Here is a 19438-nt window from a genome sequence, read left to right on the forward strand (position 1 = left end):
TCACAGCCTCCAACAGAAGGAGGGATAACACCAATACTGAAGAGAAAACCAGAACCCTCATGCCAATAGGAAAATATAACCGCGCACGAACTCGCTAGAGAATCTTTTCCGGGGGGAAGCCGAGCATCCGTTCTGCAGATGCCGGTGAAGACGGGAGTATGGGGAAGAGGGGAAGGGGGGGAGCGGGCCGCTGTTTGGATCAGAGTCGGCGAGCATCCACACTGCCGTTGTGCTTCTCGGCGAGAGCTTCACACGGTCCGCTTTCCGGCGTCCGGCCGCCAGGATAGGAGATGCGGCGTTGGCGTTTCTTCTGGGCTCCCGCGCTCGCGGCGCCAGGCTGACCCCCCCGAGACATCTGCAGGGGGGGTGTTTTTTGGCACTTCTGGGGTGGGGGCTGCAGAGAGGGCCGGGGACGGTGTCTAAGGGGGAGGCGGGATCTGGGCCCCGAGAAGGTCGTAGGCGAAGATGTTCCAGAAGATGGCGAAGACCAGGAAGGTGGCGTAGGAGAGGAGGACCACCCACCAACTGCACTGGTCCTGCAGGTTCTCCTCGTAGCTGCGGAGGATGGTCAGGCCCATGCTGATGCCCACGATAGCCCCCGCCAAGTGAGCCATGAAGCTGGGCTGGGGGCCCGAAGAGGGCAACGGCGGCGAGAAGCGCAGCCAGACGGCCCGACCCACCTCGGAGCTCACTGCGGAGCGACAGAGAGAGAGAGAGAGAGAGAAGATGGAGCACGATCCCCCCCCAGATTTCCAAGGCTAAAAAAAAAAAACCAAAACTGAAAACCCTGCATACTTACTACACACCAATGCCAAGACCATGCGGAGCAATTTGTATGGGCACCGCATTCCCGCCCAGTTCTGCAGATACAGAGAGAGGAAAGAAAGAATTCGCCTGCATCTATAGAGCTGCCGCCCCACCCTGCAGCTTACAATCCTCCCCCCCACCCCGGCCCCGAATCTCTCTTTCAACCTTTGGGCCCTCTCGAAACAAGAAACAGGAGCCTCCTGTTCGCTCCTTCAAGGCACAAAGCTTTGGCTGCTGCATACAACATGATGCTGGATAAAGCAATCAGAGACAGCCTGGTATAGTGGTTAGTGTCAAGACTAGGATCAGGGAGATCCAGGCTCGAATCCCTGCTCTGCCATGGAAGCTCGCTGGGTGACCTCGGGCTGGTTACACGCTCTTGGCCTAATCTACCTCACAGGGTTGTTCTGAGGATAAGGCAGAGAAAAGGAGAATGACGTGAACCAGTTTGGGTACCCATTGGGAAGAAAAGCAGGGTATCGATGGAGTTCGTCAAGAAATAAGTACGTTATTTTGGGCTGGCAGGACTTTCTCTTTGGGACATTTGAACACAGGCGATGGCCTGTCCTACTTAAGGTGTTTCTGGGCTATCGCTGATTATTATTGAGGGGCTGTAGTTCAGTGGAAGACTCTCTCCTTGGCATGCAGTAGGCCCCAGGTTCGATCCCTGGTGGCACCTCCTGTTAAAAGGACCAGGCAAGTAGGTGATGTGAAAGACCTCTGCCTGAGACCTTGGAGAGCTGCTGCCAGTAAGAGTAGACGATATTGATCTTGATGGACTGGTGGTTGATTCAGTAAAAGGGAATCCCTTTGGGATTCTTCTGCTACATTCAAATACCACACTGTAGATGATCAGCGGCCTCTGCCGTTGGGCCTGATTTACCGACCAGCATTATCATGCACGGTTAGGGAGGCGGCGTCTCAAAGACCCAATCCACTGTGAACCTGCCTGGGTGACTATCGGCCCGTCTCTCTCAGCATAGCCAACTTTACAGGGGTGTTGTGAAGACGGAGATGGAGATGGAAAGAAGTCTGGCTGCCACTCTGAGCTCCGTAGAGGAATCATAGAGTTGGAAGGGACTACGAGGATCATCTAGTCCAACCCCCTGCACAATGCAGGAAACTCACAACTACCTCCCCCCTACAACCCCAGTGACCCCCACTCCATGCCCAGAAGATGGCCAAGATGCCCTCCCTCTCATCATCTGCCTAAGGTCATAGAATCAGCATTGCTGACAGATGACCATCTAGCCTCTGCTTAAAAACCTCCAGGGAAGGAGAACTTACCACCTCCCGAGGAAGCCTGTTCCACCGAGGAACCGCTCTGTTAGAAAATTCTTCCTAATGTCTAGATGGAAACTCTTTTGATTTAATTTCTACCCGTTGGTTCTGGTCCGACCTTCTGGGGCAACAGAAAACAACTCGGCACCCTCCTCCATATGACAGCCCTTCAAGTACTTGAAGATGGTGATCATGTCCCCTCTCAGCCTGGACGATGGAATAGATAAGCCACCCTGCCTTCATCCACCCTGCCAAGTCCCTGACAGTCCTCACCATGACAACATTAGCCAGGTGGGCAGAGCAGAGCGCGTAGACGCCTCCCGAGCCTCCGACCAAAGGGGCCCTCATGTCCGTAATGGAGACAGTCAAGGAACCTGCAGATGGAGAAAGCGAGAGAAAATAAGAGCCCTACCAAAGCCCTTCAGCCAGCCTCCAGACACCCAAGCGCACCACGGCAAAAACGGCTTTTGGTGGGAAAGCTGGGCATGCAAGATTAGCGTTTGCAAAGCTCACAAATGCGAAATGTGACACCAAGGATGATAACCATGTCCAGTTGCACTTTCCAAAGGTATTCATAACCACTTGCGTCGGGGTGGGGGGTCAGGACACACATTTGCCCAGCAACTCAACCCCGACGGCCAAGAGGAAAATCCTGACCAGAGAGCTGAGGCTGGGAAGACTTGTGAATCTCCCTTCACAGCCAAGTGAACACATAAATGTTCACCTCTCTCCCAGGACCATCTCCCTCATGGTCACCAAAATCTGGCCCTTTCCTCTCTCCAATACCAGCCCCCTCGCCAGGGGGCCAAAGGAAAGACCTTCCTTTCAAGAAGGGACTTTAAGAGGTGGGGGTCACCAGCACTCTCCTTTTAACACATGATAAACTGCCGAGCTTGTACTGAAAAGTTGCTTTTTTATTGTATGGGTTTTATGGCCCGCTGGGACTTCTTTGGCCAACAACTCTGTGTGTGTGTTAAGTGCCGTCAAGTCGCTTCCGACTTCTTTGGCCAACAACTCTGTGTGTGTGTGTGTGTGTGTGTGTGTGTGTGGTAAGTGCCGTCAAGTCGCTTCTGACTCCTGGCGACCCTATGAATGAAAGTCCTCCAAAATGTCCTGTCTTTGACAGCCTTGCTCAGATCTTGCAAATTGAAGGCTGTGGCTTCCTTTATTGAGTCAATGCATCTCTTGTTGGGTCTTCCTCTTTTCCTGCTGCCCTCAACTTTTCCTAGCATGACTGTCTTTTCCAGCGACTCTTGCCTTCTCATAATGTGACCAAACTACAATAGCCTCAGTTTAGTCATTTCAGCTTCTAGGGTCAGTTCAGGCTTGATTTGATCTAGAACACACTGATTTGTTTTTTTGGCCATCCACGGTATCCGTAAAACTGTCCTCCAACACCACATTTCCAAGGAATCTCCTTTCTTCCTATCAGCTTTCTTCATTGTCCAGCTTTCACACCCATCCATAGTAATAGGGAATACGATGGCATGAATTAACCTATTCTTGGTGGCCAGTGACACATCCTTACATTTCAAAATCTTTTCTAGCTCCTTCATGGCTGCCCTTCCCAGCCAACAGCTAGCCTCTGAATTTAACACATGCGCCTGTACACACGCACATGAGTTGAGGCATTGCCCCAATACCATTTTTACCTGCTGCCTTGCCCCGGGGAACGAAACCAAAACCCAAGACAAGGACATTTCCCCTGGTTGTACTCCGCTTGGTTTCAAAGGCCGTTTCCCCAAATCCTGTTTTGTTGGGAGCATGCAAAGGGACAGCAGGAGAAAAACCACCACGGGGGTGAAAGAATAACTGTGGGTTTCACACTGGGAATTGGTGCAGTGCAGGCATGGAAAGCACCCTACGCTAGTTTCAGAGGGTAGCCGTGTGGGTCTGCAGAAGAACAGTTGGATTCGAGCGTGGTCACACCTTAGAGGCCGACAAGAGTTTTCGGGGATAAGCTTTGACTCTCAAAAGCCCTTAAACTCTTGCTGATCTCTAGGGTGCTGTGGGACTCTAATCTAGCTAACCTGTGCTAGGTCACCAAGTTGGGCTCTGACCTAGCAACACCTTGATTTCTGGGAGTTTCCCTAGTTCATATTTTATCTTCGATAGCCTCGAGCACATCTTTTCACCGTCTTGTCCTGGGTCTTCGAAGGGCTACACAGGTCACTCGCAATATACCTGTTGGAGACCCCAGGAAGAGCTTAGCCACCATTCTGGGAGTCCACGGATTAGATCAACGGATCAACTTGGAAGGCCTGAAGAAGGGAGTGGACATGTTCATGGCTACTAGTTAAAATGGATACTAGTCATGATGCATACCTATTCTCTCCAGGATCAGAGGAGCATGCCGGATATATTGGGTGCGGTGGAACACAGGCAGGATGGTGCTGCTGCAGTCGTCTTGTTTGTGGGCTTCCTAGAGGCACCTGGTTGGCCACTGTGGGAACAGACTGCTGGACTTGATGGGCCTTGGTCTGATCCAGCAGGGCTTTTCTTATGTTCTTATGTCTTCTTAGTCACAAACTTACCAGGAAGTTTTAAGCTCTGCTCCTTTAGCGCCCACCCCCATCTGCTGTCAAAGCTGGGCCTACCTTGCAGGGGCATTGTGAAGACCCCCAACAAAATGACCTCTGAGAGCAGCATCTCAATGCCATCTCTCTCTCTCTCGTAGGTGGCAGTTGGGTCAAGGTGGGCCCTGCTCCCACCATCGCCTGCTCTTCCTAAGGGCCGTGACAGGCGCAGGCTGGCGGATCTGAGCCGATTCTCTCCTCCGCCTGCTCTGCTGAGCCAGCGACTCATTAGAGGGGAGGAGGCAGCTGCCTGATGAGGAATTGTTCGCCCTCCATCCCAGGCTCTCTGCCTCTCTAAAGACACTGAAGGGTGAGTAATCCCAGCAGCTGTTCTAATTGCCGGGGGCTTGGCAAAAACTGCAGCCTCCGCCACAGTCCGCAAGTCAGCTCCAAAAGCACGTCGTTTAGAGTCTGTTGTGTCTGGGCTGGACCCACGTGGGACGCCGCAGTCACGCTGGGCTTTGTGGTGGAGACTATGAGCCCAGCGGGAGAGCAGGCAGGAGAAGAAGTAGGAAGAATCTTCGCCAGGGGAGACGGAGAAAGCAGAGAGCTGAAAGCCCCCGGGATCGCGCTCTTTCCGACGAGCAGCTTTTCCAAACCGCAGGGCTGCCTGATCTGCAAGTTATCAAAACCGAAGGGACCAACAGACCTAATAACAATTTATCACACTCCCTTTAATCCTGGGGAGCATTTTAAAGCCTCTTTTGCAAGTCGCGACAAACAGCCAAACAAGGCCTGGCTCACACCAGCTACAGAAGGAGGTGAAAGAATCTGCCCCCACCCCCAGTTTCTTCACACAGAACAACTCCCCACAGACTGAAAACTAGCACGGCACGGAATCGGCCTCGACTCCCTCCCTTGATTTCCTTGGCTGCTCTCCTGTCTGCAGGGAGTTGTTCACACAAGTGAGTCTCCATCTATGGTCTGAAGTGGCACGCTTCTACTGCCTCCTCTGCGCCACGTGTGAACCGGGCCGTTCCCAAGCCTGGGGCCATCCCATCCACGCGCATGGGTGGGAGGCGCCGTGCGGACGCTTCACTCTCTGTCTCTCTCTCTCTCACACACACACACACACTCTCGTGCTTATCACTGGGCACTGGTCAAATGGCAGCGCAAACTCCCACTGGCTTCCGTCAGCTGCACGGGAGAAGGGGGAGCAAAATTTGGGTCAGGGTGCTCTGCCCATCTGGAAGGATCCCTGGCGCCACATGAACTGGCTGCCCTCTGATACTTCTCCCCACCACCACCTCAAAATAATACACAGCATAAACCACAAAGCACCCGGTGGCCTCAGAAAGGCTGGCGCATCACCTCCCGATGAGGATAAAGAGCAGGGTTTGTAAAACGGAGCTTTTCCTCCAGGCCTACAACTGAGGGCAGCCGCGCATGTCATCTATGCTGGCCTCCCCACCTTCTTCCCCCCTTGAATCATAGAGTTGGAAGGGACCACCAGGGTCATCTAGTCCAACCCCCTGCACAATGCAGGAAATTCACAACTACCTCCCACACACAACCCCAGTGACCCTTAGATGTCCAAGATGCCCTCCCTCCCATGAACTGCCGGAGGTCATAGAATCAGCGTTGCTGACAGATGGCCATCTAGCCTCTGCTTAAAAACCTCCAGGGAAGGAGAACTCACCACCTCTCAAGGAAGTCTGTTCCACTGAGGAACCGCTCTGTTAGGAAATTCTTCCTAATGTCAAGACAGAAACTCTTGATTTAATTTCAACCTGTTGGTTCTGGTCCAATCTTCTGGGGCAACAGAAAACAACTCGGCACCCTCCTCCATAGGACAGCCCTTCAAGTACTTGAAGATGGCTATCATATCCCCTCTCAGTCTTCTCCTCTTCAGGCTAAACATACCCGGTTCCTTCAACCTTTCCTCATAGGACTTGGTCTCCAGACCCCTCACCATCTTTGTTGCCCTCCTCTGGACACGTTCCATTTTTAGTTAAGTTATGATCTATGGGGGAATATCTGGCTGCAAGATTCCCCAGCATAAACTACTTTTATTGCGCCATGAGTCGTTTTTAGCACTTGTGATTGTTTTTATTGTTTTAATGGAATGAATCGTTACAATGCCTGTAGGCTGGCTTTAAATGTTGTTACCCGCCCTGAACCTGGCTTCGGCTGGGGAGAGCAGGATATATAAATCTAAGAGTATAATAAAATAAGTGGGAATGCCTCGGTAAGGCTTACCGGCCAGGACTCCCGCCAGGTAGAGAAAGCTGATGCGGAGAATGCCATGAACCATCTCGAGGGGGATGCCGATCATGAGCTGCAGGAGGGCGTTGAACCCCAACTGTTCCAATCTAGGAGGAAGGAAGAGACGTTCACATTCAAGAGTCCCCACGAAAGGACAGGCATCATGCAATTCACTTTGCCTACAAACCGTGAGGGCCAGAAACCTGATTTTGCCTGTTAAAAAAAACCCAAAAAAACCCATCTCCCCAAAACATGAGCCTCAGCAGTTTGCGGGTCTCCTCCAAGCGCAAACTTCACCGTGCCTCACCTTGGTTTTAAATCCCTCTCTCTCTCAAACCAAAGCAGTCTTTGCCAAAAATGCAATTAGCTTCCTCCTGGTACCTCCAGGATCGCCAAAAGTTTTATTCCTGCTCCCCCTATCCACATGCCTGCTGCAAAAACAAAGTAGTTCCCTGCTTGCTCCCAACGCGTCAGCCTTTAAAGATTCCCAGGATATTCAATCAATCAATCAATCAATACCTTTATTGGCATAATTGTAACAAATTCTACTTAAAATTTACCAATCAAAAGACCATGATATCTACAGTATCAGAAATTGTCGCATCGTCAAGTAAAGCACGCTGGTGGGTAAGCCCATTCAGTGCGATGTTCCTAATGAAACTTCAAGAAATCTAGCTGCCGACCAAGTTACATGAGTATTACACTCATTCAGCAAATAGCATACAAGCCTCGCATCAGTTTGAGCTCAACTGTCTTTTAGAAGGGGTTTTATATATTTCTCTCTTGCCAAAGTATGTAATTTGCAGTGCAAAAGGACGTGGGCTACCGATTCAGGTTGTTTAGCAGGAGCAGAATCTCTTCTCCTAAGGGGTATTGGTATATCTGCCTCTTGTTACTGCCGACAGTAGAAGATTTAAACGCGCCAGCGTAAACTGGGGCCTTTGAGTTGGAAGAATGAGGGAGGAGAAGTACTTCTGACAGTCCGCCTCTTCCTGGATCCCAGGATATTGTTTTAATAACAACTTTCTAGGCCTCATGGCTGCAAAAGAGATGTTCAGAAGCCTGTGGCCTTGCCAATTCCTTTTTTTTGTGGGACAAGTTGAGAAGACTGCAAGACCTCTGAGGAGGCCACCGTCCATGCTTTGTCATAGAAAAAAAACTCCGTCAGAGGGAATAAAGATTAATTCCGCCAGTCAGTGGAAGATCCTGCCTAAGAATCACAGTCCACGGTCAATATTCCTGCATGATCCGTTCTCTCCGCTTTTAACACCAGTTTCTCAACTTACCTTCACCCCGATTAAAAATTAATATTAAAAGCAGTCACAAGCTTCTTTGCAGACTGGGAAGGGTGGGCCGCGGTGACGGCATCGGCGCTAGCCAATCGCCGCCACCCACGGCTAGCCTTTCACGGCAGACTTGTAGAGCTGTTCCCCTCCCCCAGCCAGAGCACGCCTACCGATTACTGTATTGCCTGTAGGAGCCAAGTCACAAACAACGCTCCCGACCCTCCTGTTCATTTGTTTTCCCATCTGGCCTCCCGTTCCTCTACTATAAGCGGGCGGGGGGTGGGGGAACCACAGCGGGTACTTACCCCACATGCATAAACATGTAGGTGAGAAACCTCCAGGCACGGGCTCGGTGCCCCGGATGATATACCAGGGGGCTCTTCATGTACTCCGGATGGTATGTTTGCAAAACCCATTTGTTCAGGCGGGCTCCATAGCAGAGGAAAACGATGATCTAAAGCAAGGAGAACGAGGAAAGAAAAGATACAGGTAAGCAGTGCCTGCAGACATCTTAAGCACCTAAAGGACAACTGGATCTGTTTACCAGGGCCTGGAAGGTGCTGAACCCCCACTCCTAAAGCGCCTTGTTCCTTCCCATTAACAGCAAATGGATTGCAGCAGAATAAACACGGGCAATCGGGACAAATTCACCACAGGTCACAGAATTTGGATTTTGTAGAGGCTTGGTTGCAGAACTCTGATTTATGATATGGATTCCCTTACAAAGCACAAATACACATTGCCCTGAGGGTAATCCCTCGTGTTGCAAAACCTTCGCTTACTTCTGTACTTCATGAATATCAAGTGAAGAAGAGTTAGTTTTTATATGCCAACTTTCTCTACCACTTAAGGAAGAATCAAAGTGGATTACAATCTCCTTCCCTTCCCCTCCCAACAGACACCCTGTGAGGTAGGTGGGCATGAGAGAGTGTGACTAGCCCAACGTCACCCAGCTGGCTTCATGTGGAGGAGTGGGAAAACCAACCCAGTTCACCAGATTAGTGTCCGCCGCTCATGTGGAGGAGTGGGGAATCAAACCCGGTTCTCCAGACCAGACTCCACCACTCCAAACCACCGCTCTTAACCACTACACCAAGCTGGCTTTCCGGTGGGCAGCTGAAAATGCTTTAAGCCCAAAAGGTCCTGAAGAAGGAATACCCAACAGCGAACATGAAACATCTGGGCTTCAGCACCTCTGGTTTTAGAAAGCAGCCACTGGCGGTTTCTTTCGCCAGTGTGAGGCATTGGGAAACAACGGGACAATTCCTCACCTACCTGGGTCAGTGTGACGACGGCCATGAAGACGGGTGGGGGGCACGTGCGGTGCTGATAGAAGTACCACCGCCGGTCCATCTCGCAAGGCAAGATCTCGTACGCCACGTAGCGCACAAACCGCTTATAGAAGCCCAGGCCGGCCTCGTCCAGGAGGCCGTCGCGGGGCAGCGCCCTCTGCCCGTTGGCTATGGCCCGCTTGAAGCTGGTGGACCTCTTGCTGCTGATCTGCAAAGAGAGACGGTGACACACCACTGCAGCCAACTGACCGCTGTGAGATGCGCGCCCCTTTTGAGCAGTGTGCCTGGCGATGCGCGGCCTGCCTCTCTGGTCTCTGAACCTGGGTCAGTGTGATGACAGCCATGAAGACGGGTGGGTGCTGATAGAAGTGCGGTGCTGACAGAAGTACCACTGCCAGTCCCTGGACTTCCTTGGTGGTCTCCCATCCAAATACTAACCAGGGGCGACCCCACTTAGCTTCCAAAAGCGGGCTAGCTTGGGACAGCCACATCAGGGCACACGAAACCATTTGGGGGGGGGATTCTAAAAACAAGATTTATCAAAAAGCACTTAAATTAAGAAGTTGGTTTTTATACGCCGACTTTCTCTACCACGTAAGGAAAAATCAAACCGGCTGACAATCACCTTCCCTTCCCCTCCCCACAACAGACACCCTGTGAGGGAAGTGGGGCTGAGAGAGCTCTAAGAGAACTGTGACTGGCCCAAGCTAGCCCGCTTTTGGAAGCTGGCTTCGTGTGCAGGAGTGGGGAAACCAACCCGGTTCACCAGATTAGCCTCTGCCGCTCATGTGGAGGAGTGGGGAATCAAACCCGGTTCTCCAGACTGGAGTCCACCGCTCCAAACCACCGCTCTTAACCCCTACACCAGGCTGGGGCAACACCGATTTTTTTTCGGTGTTGCCCCATAGGCTTCGGCTATGGTTCTTAAGGACCGTCTTCTATCCAAACTCCGTTACTGCCCCAAAGCTGAATTTAAGAGCAACCGGCAGACGGCAGTAGGAAAGGGGAGGCAGGAAAGTTCCATTAGGCAAAGCCGGCACATGCCGGTTCCAGCGCAACTCCACATGAGTTGCCCTTAATTATTTTAAATTAATTATTAATTAATTTATTGCCCTTGATTGAATTAAACGAGGCCATCGCTCACAAACAGAATAAAACATACCATGTAGTGTATCAATTTCAAATCCTCTCAATTTAGGTGGAGGGTACTGAGCAATGAAACCATGACGATGACAGACCCTGGATCTCCAAAAAGGTACCCCCCCCCGTTCTAACCACTGCTGCACACTGCCGCTCTGGGGAGTTCTCTCATCACAAGGCTGTGTAATCCCACACCAATCAGTCTCATTTCTCAATACACTTTTTTTGAAGCGGCAACAGCCGATCGTCCAGGGAATCTTTTCGCAAGTATGGTTGCCGCACCCTGCCTGCAGAAATGCAGCTCTTCAGGCCCCAGAACAGCCTACCCCGCAGGCGGCCACAATATCAGCATTCCACATCCTTTCGATAGACCTTGACAGATTTGTCTATTCTCCTTCTAAAGCCACCTAAGAAGGATTATATGTGAAGTCCAGAAGAACTTTCTTTGAGCTCTCCTGGGTCTACTGCCCGTAAGATTAATTCAGTGATCCCCCAAAAGATTTCTAGTTCTAATTTCTCCACACCGTGTGTGGTTTTATGTGATCTCCTTGTTCACAAGAAGAAGAGTGAATGAGAAAGCCCCGAACCAAACGGAGCCAAGGTGTGTCCACTTCTAGATTTTGTACACAGAGAAAGAGAGATTTGTGCTGGCTCTTAATAATAAATACCCTGGAAAGCTCTCTCTCCTTCTTGCTAACCAGGCTAAGTCCAAAACTCATCTGACTTAACATGGGCCATTTATGCACGGGTGGTTTTGCCTTGGATTTGCCGCTCTCTAGAGGCACATTTTCCCTATCTGAATTCTCAAAACTCTGCACGGGGGCTTATTGTGGAGTTTTTAGCATTCGGATGGGGGAAATGTGCATCTGAAGAGTGGCAAATCCAAGGCAAAAACCTCCCGGGCATAAATGGCCATGATTTGAAGCAGCTGTCCAAAACCACAAGGTTGCAAATCCAGCCACTTTGATTGCCGGGCCCAATCAGCAGGGTCTTCCAAAACAGGATTCAAAAACTGATTGGGTCTGTGCGGACACCGTGGAATCTGGATTTTCTCTCTCTCTTTCCGTCTCCCCCCCCCTTTCCCTCCCGTGTACGATGCCTGCTGAACCTTGACCCAAGAGCGCTGAGCTGAAAAAGGGTTATTCTTTCTCCCTTATAACTGGTCTCGCGACTGTAGGATGCGGCAGTTTTAAGAAATTAATGGAATACCACAAACAGGAGGAGGAGGAGTTGGGAACAGCTTTTGTGCCGGTTTCCTGGAGCATGCCAGACTGTTTAAAGCTCACTCTGCTTTGCCTGGAAACTCCTTTTCCCCCCGAAAACTGACTTGACCACCCACGGCGGTCTGCTCACTTCGTTGGGAGAGATGCAACACGCTCGTGTTTGCAAAACCCATCCGCTCCCGCTCCCAATCTCTTCCCAAGGTTTGCAAACTGACTTTCGAACACGGGCTAAGGAAAGGAATCCTCAATTTTGGAACCACCACGGTTCGTGCCAACACACGCAGAACGCTGAGCCGTGGCAAACCTGACGGTCAGCATGGTGGGGCTGTCAGACTAGGATCCGGGAGATCCAGGTTCGAATCCCCACCCTGCCATGAAAGCTTGCTGGATGACCTTGGCCCAGTCACACACCAGCGTGGTGTAGTGGTTAAGAGCAGTGGCTTGGAGCAGTGGACTCTAATCTGGAGAGCCGGGGTTGATTCCCCACTCCTCCACATGAGCGGCGGAGGCTAATCCGGTGAACTGGGTTGGTTTCCCCACTCCTACACACGAAGCCAGAAGGGTGACCCTGGGCCAGTCACAGCTCTCTCCAAACTCTCTCAGCCCCACCTACCTCCCAGGGTGTCTGTTGTGGGGAGGGGAAATGGAAGGTGATTGTAAGCCGATTTGAGTCTCCCTTAAGTGGTAGAGAAAGTCGGCAAATAAAAACCAACTCTTCTTTTTCTCAGCCTAATCTACCTTGCAGGGTTGCTGAAGACAGACAGCAGGGGTTGTAAGATGGGCCTCCTGGGGGGCACGAACCCCCAAGACACAGCTGATGAGGCCCTGTCCCGCCTACCCATAGTGCCACTGGTGATCCCAGGACCCAGAGAGCAAGGTCAGCTTCCCAGAGGCATTCCAAACTAAGGCAAAAAGCCCGCCTCCCCGCACAGCCACGCCGTGGCCCTGACGGTACTCACGCCACTGACCAGGTCTACCAGCTCCTGGTAGCAGATCTGTCCCTCGTCGTTGCTGTGTGCCAGCGCCACCAGCATCTCCAGCTTGGCAGGGTCCAGAGGCAGTTCATGGCTGTGTACCAGGCTGGCAAAGGTCTCCACGCCAATGAAGCCGGTGTTTTCGGGATCAAGCTGCCAAGCAACAAGCAAGCATGAGGATGCTATAAACGGAGAAATGTTTGCTGGAGTCGATTAGAATTAGGCTAGAATTAAGATCAAATCAAGCCTGAACTGACCCTAGAAGCTAAAATGACTAAACTGAGGCTGTCATATTTTGGTCACATTATGAGAAGACAAGAGTCACTGGAGAAGACAGTCATGCTAGGAAAAGTCGAGGGCAGCAGGAAAAGAGGAAGACCCAACAAGAGATGTATGGACTCGATCAAGGAAGCCACGGCCCTCAATTTGCAAGACCTGAGCAAGGCTGTCAAAAGATAGGACATTTTGGAGGACATCAATTCATAGGGTCACCGTGAGTCGGAAGCGACTCAACGGCACTTCACACATTCAGAGAATTAAGAGCTGCCCTTGAGATGGCGGAGGTGTGTTTATTCTGGGCAAGGGTGCAGAATTGGGCGTTGGGGCGAATCGTTCAGGATCTTGAGGAATTGATCAGGAAAAAAACCCGAAAGCCGCTAGTCCTCATCATTTCAAGCCTCCAACCAATGACCTTTCAGAATCCAGAGCGGAGAGCCCAGGTAGGATCTCCTTCTAACTACAGTGGGTTTACACCGCTTCCCTCCATTACATTCCCGCATTTATCAAGGCAGTCCAATTCCAGAGTATGTCTTTACAGATCTTGAACACAGGCCTAACAAGCACTGTGGTATAGTGCTTAAGGAGTAAGACCAGTAGGGTTGCCAACCTCCAGGTAACACCTCGAGATCTCCCACAGTTACAACTGATCCCCAAACAATAGAGATCAGTTCCCCTGGAGAAAATGGCTACTTTGGGGGGTGGGGGTGGACTCTACAGCACCCTGCTGAAGTCCCTCCCCTCTCCAAACCTCGAACTGGCAACGCTAAAGACCAGGGAGATCTGGGTTCGAAACCTCACCATCACAAAGCCCATCGGATGACCTGGGACCTGTCACTTTATTTCAGCCTCAACGACCTTACAGGGTCGTTGTGAGGGTAACATTGGGAGGGAACCACCCGAAGCTCTTCTGACCTCCTAAGAGGAAGGGTGAAAGAAAAAAAAGTCACATCGACAGATGTATTCTTATAGATCGAGATCTCCCTCCTTCATTCTCCCATTTTTTCAATTTTGCACCCTTGCTGGCTCACTACTGTAAGAAGAGATCGCTGACACCGATAAACCCCGCTCCCTTTCTAGAAACAGGCACACTGCCTTACGCTGGAGGCCACAGCGGATTCCCCTTCCACTGTGCACACGAATGTCGGCCTGGAAAAGTTTCTCGCCTTTTAGGGTTGTCGAGATACACGTGGCACCATCCACAGGCACCGCATCTTCCCAAAGGCCCCACTGCTAATCAATGTGACAAACCCATCCACGGGCGTGCAGCGATTCGCGAGCTGCCGCGATCTTCGTTCCGTTCCCTCTTCCCGGACCCTTTCCAGCTCCCGGAGAAGCCCGCTGAACCGTGGGTCGCTCGGAGGAATTATTTCATCTGCGGGTTTAAGTACAAATAACCCAGCGGCACGTACCCAAAATAAGCCAAGGTGAAAGGGTGGCGGGAGAACAAGGAAACAGCAGCACCCTGGCAAATTTAATCGGCCTGCCCGGGGCTTGCAAGCGCCCCAGGTTGGAAGCATGTGGAAGAGCCGGTGAAACAAAATTATTCTGCAAATCATATTGTCTTTGTCATTTTATCCCCCCAGGGAAATAAATGCAGTGCAAGTTGGCAGCGTCCTTGTGGAACAGGCAGGATGGAGAACGCTGGAGGTGGAGGAAGAGAAATACATTTGCAAAATATTGCCAGGTATTCGCTGCAGGTCTAGCGGCCGAGACCGCAGAAAGCGGGGTTCGCACCCAGAGGTTAGCCCCGGTCAGGGTAAGAACAGTGGTGCGTATGTACAATCAGAACTGAGCCCCACTCAAGCGAGGAACCATCCCAAGCCACTTTACATGCCCCGCACGGTGTCCCCTGCCCACACCACAAAGCCAACTCATCTTCTCCAATACCTCTTCAGAGCACACTGTCTGGTGGCGGCGAGTTCTTTTATTCTTTCGAGCCAGGGACTCCCAATTCAGGGTCTACGGGTGACACAATGCCCACCGATACATCTCCGGGGCCCGTGGGTTTCGTCTCCAAAACGCCTCTTGCCTCAATGCCAAAAGCCAATGCTGGTTTTGCACCACCTTGCTGGAAAACGACGCCAGGCTGCATCAAGAAGCCGTGCACCTTCCGACGGTCAAGCTGAGGGGAGAATTCCGCCCAGCGCAACTTTGCCATGCACCGGAGGGAAAAGTCCCCCAAGTTTCTGTCAGGATCAGGCGTCGGTCCCTAGCATCCCATAAGCAAACTCATCCAGACAAGTAGATCTGAAGCAGTAATACTTTATTAGGAGCAAAGAGACAGGCAGGCGAGGCTGGTAATGGCGAAACACAGGCAGGTTACATGTTTAAAAGCACTACAGGCTATGAAGGTAAACATGGCTAGCAACCCCGAGATAAGCGATTCCCAGGAAGGAAGACTAACCATTAGCGCAGCAGTGGAAAACAGGACGAGCAAAACTGTACACAGACGCTTACAGGCATGGGAACCAAGGACGTGTAGCCAGAAACTGGCCTAACTCATGTCAAGAGCCTTTCCTCCCGCCGATGGCAAAGGCCTGACGGGTTTCCAGCCACCCGCTTGGGACAGCCAAATGTTAGAAAACACTTTAAATCAGCTCATTGTGGATAGGACGATAGAACACATATATGGGGATAACTAATAAAGGCTTGAGAGCTTGGGCATACAGCCATCCAAGACAGGAACGCCAGCACACCTGAGTCTATGCTTAGCCTTAGCATGTGGGGGGGGGGGAGAGGAGTCTTGCCTTCCAGGTGCTACCATAATACACCAAATAGACGGTCAATTCCAGCAGTGTGACAAGTAAAGCCCACGACTCCCGGCAGCTGCGTTTCACCTCTCCCTTGGGAAGTCGCTGGGGGGAGACCAGAAGCCGTTGATGTGGATTATTTAGGTCAGCACATTATAAAGCTTCTGTGGCCAGCAGCTCTTCCCTCCGTGCCTCTGACCCCGGCACTGACACGCAAGAACATCGAGGAACAAACACACATGTCGGCGCGAGACTGACGGATCCACACTAGAATTCACAGGCAGGTCATTTCCGTGACCACGTCGCGAAACCAACACCCGATCCCTTCCCCCGCCCTTGTACACAAGAGAGCCCGCAAACACATGTGCAGAGACATGTCCGCTCGCGCCGCTGTTATTAAGAAAGGGCCACGAAGCTAGGCTGGCCGCCGATCGGGCTTGCCCGCCAGCACGATCCGAACCCCAGCAACGCACAGAGTGTGGAACGCCGTGGGCAAAGGGGTTGTAGACGACTCCGGTCAGTGAGCCAAGCCACGCCAAGCCATCCCTTCTGTCTAAAATATGAATGTTTTAGCCAAAGCAAAGAGTGTCCGGCTGCACACCCCTTCCTCCGCTGGATTTAACCCTGTCCTCTACTGGATTTAAAATCAACGGGCACGTCACCAAACCCTCCAGATTGGTGCCTGTTGTCATAGACCCAGAAGGAAGCCAGCAATCGCCCGCTATTTAACAGACGCTTGCTGTAGGAGAAGGAAAACACTGTCGGTTGTATTTTCGGTTTCCCTTGCCAGTTGGAGTCGCACCCCAGAACCACAACAGACTCAGAAGGAGCCATGATGGGAACCAGCCAAGGGGTCAGATTCTGCCCCGGGAGACCTTTCCATCCAGGCCTCGAACTGCGGAGACGATCAGCCCGCCAGGATGTACCATCACTTCGCAGGCAGATGCCCCCCTGCCCAGAGGTACCTCCCCAGAGATACCCGCCTTTAGGGGCGACAGTCCCTAGGAGACGCAGAAAAGCCCTTATCTCTGTGCCTTGACGGACGCAAAGTTGGCTGTCATCTAACGCGGCACTGAGGTCGACAGATTGGCCCAAGGCCAGCCAGAGAACGGGAGAAACAGTTAACTCAGGGGGTCAGAAGAGGACCCTACCAGGGGTGCCAGCCAGCCTTCTTGCAAGATAATTTCTGCCAACCAAGGGCGGCGTCCACTAAGGAGCCTCCAAAGCCATCAAGAAGAGCAACCTGCCGTTCACAAGTGGCAGAGAGGCAGCAGCCAACGCCACCCTGGCGAAGTGGCTCCGGCCCTCGCCTCCGGCACGGTGCCGTCAACTGGGCACACAGCTAACACACTGAGCGCCGCTGTGTTCGGGCTCAACGGCGACCGGGTCTCTCTGGCCATCTGAGACAGAGACCGGGACGATGCCGGGGGTGGGGGGGAGGCCTCGTTGGCCGTGAGCTCCTATCCCCCCACCCCAGGAAACAGCTCCATCTGCCAGCATGGGGGGCCCAGCCCTGCCTGCGCTCTGGACCACAAGCCCACAGCAGGCAGCTCTGGACAGGGTTGCCGGGTCCCTCTTTGCCACCGGCGGGAGGTTGTTGGGGCGGAGGCTCAGGAGGAGGGCGGGGTTCGGGGAGGGACTTCAATGCCATAGAGTCCAATTGCCAAAGCGGCCATTTGCTCCAGGGGAACTGACCTCTACCAGCTGGAGATCGGTTGTAACAGCGGGAAATCTCCAGCCGCTACCTGGAGGTTAGTAAAAATCCGCACAAAATGCGATCGTGCTGGGTAAGCACGAAGAGCTGAAAAGAACATCACTAAGACCCCAAGTCATATAAATAAATCACACAAGGAACTGGATGCTGAACTACCATGCCAAAAGACATGACACTATTACTAATCTACCTGTAACCGATCACAACTATGAAATTATAACATGCATATATAATATGATCCGTATGTTCTTACACGCAGAAGACTGGAACATAACAATCGGGACAGTAGCAGACATTATTACTAATCTCGCTACAACCTATCACAACTATGAAATTATAACAACATGCATCTATAATGCGAGCAGTACGTTCTTACACGCAGAAGACGGGAACATAAAAACCGGGATTGGACACGAAAAAATTGGCATCGTGTTTTTTAGAGTGGCATTTGGGCTTCCCGGCATTTGGGCTTCGCATCCAGCTCCTTGGCTGGTTCATTTCCACGGCTCGGGGCCGCAGCCCCCCCCCCCCGGGAGGTTGGCAACCGCAGCTCCGGAGAGGATGGGGGCAAAACGCCGGGCCACGATCCGGGGGCGCCTTCCCACCCAGGCCTGGGAGGAGCCCCCCTCCCCACCCACACCCTGGAGCCCCCTGCGCCAATGCAGGGCGGGCTGCCAGCCAGGCCCCCCCCCACAATCCCAACTGGTCCTACTCCGCAACCCCCTTCTTCCCCCCCCCCCAATGGCTCACCTGCTCCTGGATGAGCTGCAGCAGCGAGCTCCTCTCCATATACCTGCCGGCCGGGGCGGCGAGGAGGAGGAGGAGGAGGAGGAGGAGGAGGAGGAGGCCGGGAGCTGCTGCCTCTCTCCGCCCGGCTCACACGCTGCGGTGGCCACCGCGGCGGCGGCGGCGCTCCAGCCCCCCCTGGCGGAGCCGCGACGCCGCTCCGCCCTCTGGCCCTTCCCCGGGGAGGGGTCGGCCGGCCGGCCGCTGGGGGCTGAGCCTGGCAGCCTGGTGCAGGCCGAGCAATGCTCTGCAAACGGAGCCGCAGCCCCCTCCCCAAGGTCTTTCGCACCCCCTACTCGCCGGGTCCCTTGAACTGGAGATCTGAGCCACAGCCCCCCTCCCCAAAGTCTTTCACACACCCTACTCGCCGGGTCCCTTGAACTGGAGATGCCTGGGGGTTGAGCCTGGGGCCCTTCTGCATGCCAAGCGGATGCTCTGCAAACTGAGCCGCAGCCCCCTCCCCTAAGTCTTTCACACCCCCTACTCGCCGGGTCCCTTGAACTGGAGATGCTGAGGGTTGAGCCTGGGGCCCTGGTGCATGCTGAGCGGACGCTCTGCAAACTGAGCCACAGCCCCCTCCCCTAAATCTTTCACAACCCCTACTCGCCGGGTCCCTTGAACTGGAGATGCCTGGGGGTTGAACCTGGGGCCCTTGTGCATGCCGAGCAGATGCTCTGCCACTGAGCCACGGCCCCTCCCCAACTCATGAAGCTGCCTTCTACTGAATCAGGCCTTCAGTCCATCTAAGCCAGTGTTGTCTACTCGGACTGGCAGCAGCTCCCCAGGGTCTCAGGCGGAGGTCTTTCCCATCACCTGCCTGCCTGGTCTTTTTAACTGGGGATGCCGGGGATTGAACCTGGGGCCCTTCTGCCTGCCAAGCAGAGGCTCTACCACTCAGCCACTGCCACTCCCAAAGTCAGTATGGTCTGTTCAGACCGGCAACAGCTCTTCAGGGTCTCAGGCAGAGGTCTTTCACAACACCTGTCTGCCTGGTCTTTTTAACTGGCGATGCCAGGGATTGAACCTGGGGCCCTTCTGCATGCCAAGCAGATACTCTACCACTCAGCCACGGCCCCTGCCGTATGCCCCTGCTCCGTGCCCACCCCGAGGATTGGGGAGGGTGGA

General features: G+C 52.9%; 1 protein-coding gene across 2 annotated transcripts; it reads right to left on the bottom strand.

Moving 5' to 3' along the window:
* Window positions 1-273: 273 nt before the first annotated feature.
* RHBDL1 (rhomboid like 1) lies at window positions 274-18329 on the bottom strand. Of its 2 annotated transcripts, none has more exons than XM_056866170.1 (8): window positions 18278-18329; window positions 12779-12937; window positions 9431-9655; window positions 8461-8609; window positions 6864-6976; window positions 2362-2462; window positions 800-860; window positions 274-691 (listed from the first exon to the last, which is right to left on the bottom strand). In XM_056866170.1, the coding sequence occupies exons 1-8, from the start codon at window positions 18314-18316 to the stop codon at window positions 420-422; spliced, it is 1119 nt and encodes a 372-aa protein (XP_056722148.1). In that variant the 5' UTR covers window positions 18317-18329; the 3' UTR covers window positions 274-419. The 2 variants fall into 2 exon arrangements, with proteins under 2 accessions (XP_056722148.1, XP_056722147.1); XM_056866169.1 differs by having other exon boundaries at window positions 12770-12937.
* Window positions 18330-19438: the final 1109 nt, after the last annotated feature.

This window comes from Euleptes europaea, chromosome 21, assembly GCF_029931775.1.
Source record: "Euleptes europaea isolate rEulEur1 chromosome 21, rEulEur1.hap1, whole genome shotgun sequence".
Lineage (NCBI taxonomy): Eukaryota > Metazoa > Chordata > Lepidosauria > Squamata > Sphaerodactylidae > Euleptes > Euleptes europaea.